At 40.7% G+C, this 10381-nt stretch overlaps 2 protein-coding genes across 8 annotated transcripts in view; one reads left to right on the top strand and one right to left on the bottom strand.

Moving 5' to 3' along the window:
• Window positions 1–1776: 1776 nt before the first annotated feature.
• On the bottom strand, window positions 1777–4085 carry LOC139329236 (inhibin beta B chain). Its single transcript, XM_070959429.1, has 2 exons — window positions 3639–4085; window positions 1777–2719 (listed from the first exon to the last, which is right to left on the bottom strand). Exons 1-2 carry the CDS (start codon window positions 4006–4008, stop codon window positions 1938–1940), a joined length of 1152 nt encoding a protein of 383 aa, XP_070815530.1. The 5' UTR covers window positions 4009–4085; the 3' UTR covers window positions 1777–1937.
• A 2297-nt stretch (window positions 4086–6382) lies between these two features.
• LOC139328547 (R3H domain-containing protein 2) overlaps window positions 6383–10381 on the top strand; it is a 57703-nt gene continuing 53704 nt past the window's right edge. For all 7 annotated transcript variants that reach the window (XM_070958322.1, XM_070958319.1, XM_070958323.1 and 4 more), the window contains exons 1-2: window positions 6383–6675; window positions 7046–7098. The gene's annotated coding sequence lies outside the window, so the exon portion shown is untranslated. The remainder of the gene's footprint in view (window positions 6676–7045; window positions 7099–10381) is intronic.

The raw sequence follows: 10381 nt of genomic DNA, 5'->3' as shown, positions 1-10381 counted from the left end.
ACTAGAGCTTAAGAAAATAAGCGGATTGACATTTGCTTTCTGTAGGCCTATTTACATTTTCTTGGTTGTGCTCACCTGAGTTATTAGTAGACCCTTCAAGCAAAATTTGCCATAAAAATACAGTAGGGTGATAAAGTGCTTAGTAAGTTATGTTACGATGGCACCTCAATGTCACTTTTAGTCCTGTGACTGGGGGTGCTTACATGATAAAGTAATAAACAATAAACTCTAGCGATAAAATTGTTGAGAGAAGAGAGAGATTTGTTGTTGAGAAATAATACAAGTGCAGCTTGTGGAAACAGAGAGGGGTGAAACATGTTTGTGGAATATTTGGACAAAAACGTCATCAAACTTGGTGTTATAATCTTTAAAATAAAGTTCTTTTAGTGTGGTAAGGACATAGAACTGTGCATACTCAAAACAGAATTATGAGTTGTGCAATTGGCATATGAGAAAGAGGTTTTCAAATCCCCAGAAATGATTAGCAGATTGTCTTTTCTGGAAAGCTTCTAATTTTACATCACCTGAGGAAAACTTTAGACTTTGAGAGATGTAAATGCCAACGTGCAACAGTACATGCTCATTGACCCAACTGCCTCACAGACCTTCACATTACCTGACACTGAAGCAATAGCTAAATGTTTGCTCACGCTGCTGAGAAATGACCTTGGGTTCATACACAGAGTCATAGTTACCCAACTGATTAGCCGACTTGTGTAAACAATACAGTGGAGATGCTGATTAAACATATTTCAACCTGCAAGCAGCATCGGCTGTACTCAGATAGAACTCAGGGCAGCTTGCACCTGTCCAAACTATTTCATTTCAGTGTTATCGTGCACTGTAATAAAATAAAAAATCTCACTACAACTTAACAAGATGAAAATGCTTGTTGGATATGGAGAGAAAAAAGTCATAATATCAGAAAACAAATAATAGCCCATATGAGCATTGTGTCACAAGTCCACATGAAAAGACTCGATTAGTCTGTGATGTAAAAATGAAAAATAAAAAGCTGAAGTGATTTATTCAGTGGATTCTCTTTGGTATTTAGATGAAGATGACTCGAAACTCAATGTCCAAGTTACACTTAGTCACCATGCATTAATGAAGAAGGCACACTTTAAATCAAGGGTCTCTTTCAGTGTTTAAAAAGCCTTGCTTTAAAATGGCAGCATTTAGTCAGGCTGAGAATATTTGGACACTGTGACTATTACATGAAACATACTGTAGCTAAAGTTTTGAAAGAGCTAGAAGTTCTCTCAGTTCTGCTCCCAATTTCCTGAGAACCATAAAACATTTTACCCTGAACTGAAAAATAAATAACCTACATATGATGAAAATGACAAAAGATTGCTGCTTGAAAGTCTACACTACAGCAAAGGCTTTATATTAATCTCTTTTTTGGTTGTTTGGTGTGACCTCCATTGACCCACGCCTTTCCTATTGTGTTGAGTCTGCCTTTCTAGGCTCTTGTTAATCCCTGCCTCTGACATATTGATGAAAAAATGCATCTGCAAACAGACTCATACTCTTATTTAGACTGATTCAGCTGGTTCTAGGCACTCAACATTTTCTCTCCAGCCACCTCATTAAATACTGCATCTTAAATGACATACAAAATTATGATGAACGTCAATCAGTATGATTTCTTAACACACAAGACAAAGAAATCTAGTAATTTAAATCTTGAAATTTCTGCGTATTCTTGCTTGAATATCCTGAGTGCTGTAGAATTTGCTTATCCTATATTATTCTTTTTCTTTGTGCCTAATATTTCCCAAATGTAATCTAAACACAGAAAAACACTTCCATTTTCATCTCCTTTGTTCATGTGTGTTTGTACCTTTCTGCCTGTCAACAATACACACAGAATTTTTTTACGTTTCTTGTGTTGAAACAAATCTACATTAACCGTATCTTTCATATTCTGTCCTTTATGTACATCCACAGGACTCCACTATCATGTCAGGGACGTCCGTTTTGACAATGCTGTGCTGAGAGTTGAAATACACCATGGACAATGGCCGACGCTCAGTGGGAATACAGCATGAAGAGGCCGCTGTGTTAATGCCGTTGACTTTCAGCTGGCTGAAGACAGTGGCATGGAATGAGGATGCTATGCCTGGGGAGCCAGACAGATGTTGGGGGCACTGACCCATGCAGTAGTTCATATGGTAACCTTCAGGCGCAATGATCCAGTCATGCCACTGGATATCCTTGAACTTGATGTAGAAGTCTCTCTTGCAGCACACAGTAACATCGTCACCACAACGCAACGAGCGCTTCCTGATTAAGTGTTTGGAGTGGTTGTCACGGAGACGCACCTGGGCTACCATGAAGGGCTGGTAGGGGGTATCAGCAGAGCCACCCAGGGAGCAAAGGTTCTTCCCGTCCTCATCGCAGCTGACCTCCAGCTGCAGCCGGCGTTGGCTTCCATCAAGAAAGGCCTGCAGGGTACGGGTGATGGGGAAGGTGTGCCAGTTACTCTCCTGGACCTCCAGCATCTTTTCTATCACCAGGATGCGGTTAGAGCCTGGCTCCCCACCATCTGTGGAGAGGAAAACCTGCGCAGAGAGCCTGGAGTCTCTGTGAGGATCCGCAGAGGAGCGGGCATAGATCCACAGAGAAGACTGGAGGACCTGGATACTTTGGCCATGTTCTTGCAGAAACTGGAAGGTAAGACTGAGGCTGTCCTTGTCACCACTCCCTGTCTCATCTATGGATCAATGACAATATAAGAACAACACAGACTGTTAATATTTTGGTAGTTTTACAGATCGTCACCACAAGCAAAGGGACAATCATTTTTAAAACAATGCTTGTAAGGTAAAACCACAGAACCATGCAAAAATAAAGGACATGTCAATGTACTTTTATAGATTTTAAGCATTTTAACTTATCTCTATGTTATGGTTGACCCTTAATACAAGCCCTGCAGGCATACAACCCAGACTCCCAAAAAGTTAGGACTGTGTGTAAAAGAATGAAATCATTTGTAAATGAAGTGTGTTCGCCAGCGGTTGTACAATCATGTTTTCACAAAGTTGTGGACCTCAGTCCACCCTTTCTTGTGAACCACTGAGCCTTTCAAGGATGCCCCTTTCAGACCCAATCATGACACTATCACCTGTTACCAATGGAATGTTCTGTGGATACCTGTGGAATGTTCCAAACAGGTGTTTTTGGAGCATTCCACTTTTTTCCCAGTATGTAGTTGCCCCTTTTCCCAAGGAAACGTGTTGCTGGCATCAAATTCAGAATAAGCAAATATGTTCATAGATAAAAGTTGATGAGGTAAAACATTAAACATATTATATTTGCACCTCTTTCATTTCAGTATATGTCAAAAAGGATTAGCAAATGATCACGTTCTGTTTTATTTGTACAAAGCCTCCCAACTTTTTTGGAATCAGGTTGTATTATGCTCAATTTTGAAACTAAAAATTGATGTCAAATAGTGTAATCCCAAACTTTTACTACATTGTATGGAACAGAACAGCAGCCTAAAGTAGTTATTAAAAAACATGGACACTCTGACCTAATTTGTGCCCATTTAAAAGCGCACACAAAATGCACTCGTACGCCGTACAGGGGAAAAATAGCTTTAGAGTGGACAAGGTAAATGCCAAACTTACTTATATCAGCAAAGCTCACTATTTCATAGCCTTGATCTTTTGTTGGAATATTGTTTTCTAGTTCAAGAGTACCATCCTGCCTGACGCGCCCCGAATGTAGCTTGCGCAGCGCGGTGAGGAGTGCAACGCGGGGCACAGTCTGAGTGATGTTTGGTCTCTCTTTCAGGTGCAGCTTGTCCAAAAGTTGTTTCTTGGCGATTTCTATCATCAGCCTTTCCTCTGCGTCCTTCTCCATCGCCGGCAAGCCACAGGACGCGCAGCCCGGGGAGCCACCGACATAAAGAGCCTTCATCAAAAAGTGTGCCAAAATCAGAAACGTTGGGAATGAAAAAGACGGCGTCATCCTGGACTCTGAAGTAAATAAATGCATTGCTGTGCGTGCCGTGCGAGAAAGAACGAATAAAAATCTTCAAATCCTTTATCCTGAGTTCTTAGTATTGCCAGAGGTCCTCGTTCGCAGCTGGACACTGTGTAGACAGGAGCTGAGAGATATGACTGGTGTTACACCCTCCTGATGGTAAAGATATCTGGGGTAATCCACCAAAACTGGTGACACGTTGGAGGGACGCACCAATGAGCGCATCGGGGCACCGAGGAAATTACTGGCAAAGCATCTGTCTGTCCTGCTCTCACACACAACACACACACTAAACACGCACTCACACGTAGACTACTGACTCACACTCGCTGACACCGGGAGGGGACGACTAGTGGTACACGAAATCAATACAACTTCTGTCAAGGACACACCTGTAACAGGACCTCACTCGCTGCTTTGCATGAACAAACACGTCGCCCTAAAAGTGTTTGGTTTGGATTAATTTGAGGATAAACTGTACATCATGAGGTCGACACGTACGTTCATCACACCAGGTAGCTAGTTGCCGTGCCCCGCTGTCCTCACCAGGGCACCTGAGCAGGATACGCGACCTGCTGTCACTCTTGTCGATCAAATTCAGTGCCCTTTAACACACTTACAGAACGCGGGCCTTAGAGTCACCAAATGCGCAAGAGTGCTCGAGGTTATGAGGCAGGGACTGCGGTATTTGAAACACGTTCCGTCATGCAAGGTGGCATATATCATACTGCAAATTGATGCAGTGCGAGAGAGAGAGAGAGAGAGAGAGAGAGAGAGAGAGAGAGAGAGAGAGAGAGAGAGAGAGAGAGAGAGAGTCAGTCTGAACACCACTTCATCAAACCAGCACACCTTTAGATGAGCTCAAATTTAGCCTTTTTGCACCGTAAATCTTCTGCAATTGCACGATTACCCAAGATGCTAATTTGAACCTATAATAACACATATTGCCATAAAGTGTTCAGTGGTCATATAGTTAGTATGTAAGCAGTGGGAGTGTCAAGAAAGCTATTGTAACGTTTATTTCCATAGTTTGGATTTGCACACTATAGTTACAATGTAGGATTGAACACATTGAGTACAATGTTTAACCTGGAGTCAGATTCCTCCTATTTGCACATGCTTAGCCAATAAATCTGATTCTGGTTCAGAGTGTGGTAACATGCTGCTATTAAGTTATTTCAAAAACCCCTATGCACCCAAGGAAAGGATTGACTTTCAAAATCATTTAAAACCTTTCTACTCTTGTTTGTAATAAGTGCCCTATCACAGTATATGTTGCTCTAAAATAGGACACTTTTGAGTGTGATTCCTTCCACATGGACTCATACAAGACAAGCAGGACTGTCAATCAAGTTTTCTCAGAACTTGTCCAGAACTGAAGATGCTTCTCATTAAAATACATATGTTGCGTCAGTGTTCCTCAATGGATAAGTACATACTTTTGCTTGCCTTAGGCTTGAACAGGCCTATATGTCACTTTATTCTAACTGCACTGGTAGACCTTAAATGTCTAAACATCACTATTTATGTGCACTGCCTGTTTACATATATATCCTGCTCGTACCTGTTCATAACCGGTTTTCTTTAAGCATATCTACATTACTGCACAACCTGTCTATGCATTTTATTCATTATATCTTCTGTTCACCCATCTACCAAAGTATTATATAAATTCTGTTGCTATAGTTTAACATTTTGTATGAGCATTGTTGAAGGCAATTTGAGGACATGAATTTTATTGCCAACAGCTGCCATTGTAATTGTGTATATGACCAATAAAGATCTTGAAACTTGTAGATGAGGTTGAGCGACAAGGCCCTTCCATGGCAGGGTGGTGCATGCCTGCCGACATGTGGGGGATTTTAGGAACTACAACAAACTTTACTTCGACCATGGATTGCTGCCTGAATAATGCGTTAAATACAAGAGTACAAATTAAAAGAAACTTAAAAAAAATGTATTTCACTCAACAGCCACCTGATCATGAATCAGCAGCAACCTGATCAAAAAAAAGGAAGGTTGAGAAGCAAGGTTAAAAGAAATCACTCAATGTTAGACTGATAATGTCAGTGTATATTTTGATATTGTATATCTATTGCATAGACCTGGTATGTGGAAGATATTCTGCAGAAAAATGAACCTTCGTAAAACGCTGCAGTGATTTAACTGTCATAATGCCAAAAAACCTTCACTTATTTCCAACTAAAGAGGACTTTTACCAAAGCTGGCCACAAATATTGGCACCTTGATGACTTATGTTCATTAAGGTGCCATCATTTTTATTTATTTATTTAATTTTTTTTTTTTTTACAGGTCTACCTTTTTTTACATGAATCATAAACCAAGTTTACCGTACCCTGAACGTCTCCCTGCGACTGAGAAGTACGCCGCTGACGTAAACTGTCGGTGAGGGGAAAAAAGTGACGCTGACACACACACAAGCCGGAGCCGTGAAGGGGGAATAGCGTTTTGTTTCTTTTTTCTTTAATTTGTGTCCTTTTATTCTTTGGCGTTTTGTTGTTATTTAGCTGTATTGCTGTAACGGATTCGACTGCCTTGCTCCTCAGCGCTTGCTATCTATCGTTACGTCCATGCCGCTCTCCCCTCACGCGGCGCTATTTTGACAGTCGGGGTCGCAGTGAACCAACTCAAGCTAGCAGCACCATTATATTAGCACTGGTAAGTCATTCGGAAAGCTAGCTAACAGTTCCAGTTAGCGCCTCCTATTTTGAGACCTGACAGTGCTGGTACATGTTTATAACAAGGTTAGCCTTCCTGTAAACACATGCTACTTTGTTGGTTAACCGGTTGTAATATAAACGCTAGGTTTTGTTAACGTTGGGTTGCTAGCGCACACTGAAAAGAAAGGGCTAGCTAGCGGGCTAACATTAGCTAGGTGGCTAGGTGCTGTAGGTGGCTAATTGGCTATACTCGCCGGAGGAAGCAAGCTAATGCCGTGAGCTAGCTATTGTTAGCGTGTGGGCAAGCTAATATTTTCAGTCAAATGCTTATCCACGGCTCTGACCGTACTGCCATCTGTTCTCTACAGACACAACTTGAAGGATTCTCCAAACGGACTCGTGACCTACGGCCAGCAAAACGGTAAGCTGAACATTGAAAATGACTTGAGGTAACTTATAACCGATGATCCATGATCTGTAGTCAGGTATGTAACGCAACGTTAAGCACCATCTTTAAAGTCCGCGTACTCCATGCCTGATCCGAGATGGCCATGTTAACATGTTATCCAATCTTAGTTGAGAGACGTTACTGAAACTCGGTCAATGAATGCGAGACTAGAGTGACTTAGAATGAAGTTATTAGAGATTTGGTGGAATCAGAGTGAAGTGATTGTAAATTTGTTTGTAGCTATTCATTCCAGTCACACTTGAAGCCCACCTTAGCTGGTGACAACAAGGTGGTATTTATACCATCACACCCTGACGTGTATATTTGTGTGTCCACTGATGGTCAAAAACGACATAAAACATTATGTAACAATAAATTAACCGGAAGTTACAAACTCATAATAAACATCAATTATTGAATGTTGGAAGTTTATGAGACTGAATCGAAGTGAGCTGATTACAAATCAGTAGAAAATAATAAAACTGACCTCGCACTGCTACACTGTGTTTATCATACCATGGCATTGAAGTTTTGGCTGTGTTATTTGAGTTCCTGAGCGCTCTTTGCCGCCCTCCAAACTAAGGTGTATATCTTTCATCCTAGGCCTTGGCTTAGGGAGGCATAATTCCTCTTAGATTAAGATGAAACAGAAACAAGTCTGTCATTTTGTGTCAAATAAGAAATAGGGTTTGTCAATAAGTACTTGACAAGTGGTCATCTGTCTCTGTGTCTTGGCTTTAGCTCTACATTTTGACACTCAAGCTGAAAATAGATAGCAAGACTGTTGTGTCAAACTAGGTGGGATCACAGCACAGACTGTCGGAGCTGTGATTCAAACATCTGCTCTGGGAAAACAGTATGTGTGTCTGAAAACATAAATATTCATATCAATTGGCATTTGCCAGTCATGTGATCCTGAGAATTTGCAAGTGTCAGGCAAGGGCTGCTAATATAGGCACATTTGATGTTGAGGTTGTCTTGAAAATAGCACAATTTGTCTGTTCCTTTTAAGACTTGAGTGAAATTGTGAATAGGTTAAGCAGGTACCCCTTCCCAGCAAACCAGTATTTCTGGTTTAAAGCATACTATACTCAATATTCTGTAAATGTGACCCCAGTGCAGCAGTTGTATTTGCATTTGTACACTATGCACATATCTTTCCAAAATAATATTGGATTCAGTTGTTGGTGTAAGGAAGTATCATTGAGAACAGGCTTATCCATTGTAAGATCTGATGGAAGTGAGTCATTGGATCAACAGTCTGCTGTTGCTAAGGTCAGCAATGAGAAAGAGGGAGTATCTTATCTCACTGTCAACATATTCCCCCTTTTATTCCCAACATTTTGCAAATCTTTATGTTGCATTACCTGACAATTTCTGAGGTATCGATAAATCACTGTTTCTTACAATTACAGACTCATTTTGGTGGACATGTTGTAAGAATTGATTACAAGATTTTTTTTCTTTTAAATGGTTTGCAGGATGTATAAACAATTTTTTATTCACACACTAGTAGAACATGTAGGAACATGTAATTTTGTTTGTAGGAGGTACTTGCTTTTACTGTATTCACTCCCCATGATGAAATATTTATGCAAACCAAGATGGTCGAAGTAAAAAATGGTTTTGTTACTGTATTTTAGGTGCTTATGTAATTGATATTCTGCAGCTATTATCCAATAAGACGTGATCTGTTTTTATTTGCTAGCCAGGTATCCATATCGTCCTCTGTCTCTGAATCTGTTTGCAGCAGCATAAGCAGAAGAGTGGCTTTTTCTAGAGAGATTTGAAGAGCTATTTATAGATCTCTGCCAGAGCACCAAGCGTGGTGCTGTTGCTGCTGCTCCTATCTCTCTCTTCTCTTAACCACTCCTGCTTCTGTTTCTCTGTCTCTCCATCTCTATTTGTTCCCTCATTCTTCTGTTCTTTTCTCTTTATCTGCACTGCCTTTCTCTTGATGTCTTCTTCTCTCACAGTTTCTCAATGCTCTGTTTCCACATTTTTCCTTCGTTGCTTGCTTTGATGTAAATTATTGATCAGAGCAGAAGGGAGACGACTGGTTGCATGGCCGTAAGTCTGGCCTCAGATTGGGTATAGCTGCCTGACTGACTTCATTGTAATTGCTGCAAAGCTGGAGGGTTTTCGCATGATAGTTCAAAGGGAAAGAAAACAGAAAATTCATCACATGTTGAAATTTACCATTGGATCATAGGATCCAAGCAGGGGTTGAGAAAGTGTCTGTTGTTCATTTACTAACACTTTTAAAATGAGTATGTATTAATGCAAGTGTACCTTAATTTATTCAAATATTTGGCCAAAATAGACCTCATTCAACTCCAGTCAATAAGAAACTGATTGTGTCCAAGCTGAGTTCTATTTTATATAAGCCCTGTTTGTATGTTTCCCTGTAAACAATAACCATTTTCCTAGTGTTTCCTTGTAGTTTTGCCTCCATGATGTTCTGCATGTAGAGACTGCAGCACCATGTTAGCTGATAGCTGATTACTGCGTTCAGTAACGGTTTATCTGTGGTATCTTTGGCTACTGATCCTTGCTCAGCCCCTCCCCTTTCTCCTTCCTGCTTTCAAAGTCCTTCACTGACTTCTCTTACTGTCCTGTGAAAGAGGCTACCTGGCTGCCCAAATGCAGATGAAGCAATTGGACTTGGTTTGAGGCATTAGGTGGCATTAGTGCATGCCATCCCCTTTATCCCAGCGTGTGGTCAACCTGAGACAAACTTTTTCCAGGGCCATGCTAGGATTGCGTCGTTTGCGTTCAAAAACATAATAATTATAGACCATTGATATGAGCGTGGACAGACATATAAACATGAGCAACTCTGTCTCAAAGCCAGAGTTCATTACCTTGCTTATCATCAAGAGTCAAATCTAATCTTTGCTTCGTATAATTTAAGTGGCAAACTAACATTGTGCACAAACTCGAAGCACCCAGAATGCTTTTATGGGGATGTAGGGCTGTGTTCTGCCTCAAATTGTTGTGCGTTAGGGCGGTGTAGTACCCTTGGAAATAAAAATAGGAGATTGATTGATTTGCTTAGCTGTCTAGTATCAGTCTTAGGTCCCAGAACTGGAAAACAGTGTTTTGAGAAAACAAGATTTTAACTTCAGTGCCAGAGCTGAAAGTATTTTCTGATGTACACATCTTTACTTTCCGATCCATTTACCGGGCAGTCATACTGGAGATGTGTTGTCAGACATAATGGATCTAGAACAATGAGTATAATATGTTAAAAGTG

Source organism: Chaetodon trifascialis, chromosome 3 (assembly GCF_039877785.1).
Source record: "Chaetodon trifascialis isolate fChaTrf1 chromosome 3, fChaTrf1.hap1, whole genome shotgun sequence".
Lineage (NCBI taxonomy): Eukaryota > Metazoa > Chordata > Actinopteri > Chaetodontiformes > Chaetodontidae > Chaetodon > Chaetodon trifascialis.
The sequence above is the reverse complement of the archived record's forward strand: the minus strand, read 5'-3'. Positions and strand labels throughout refer to the sequence as shown.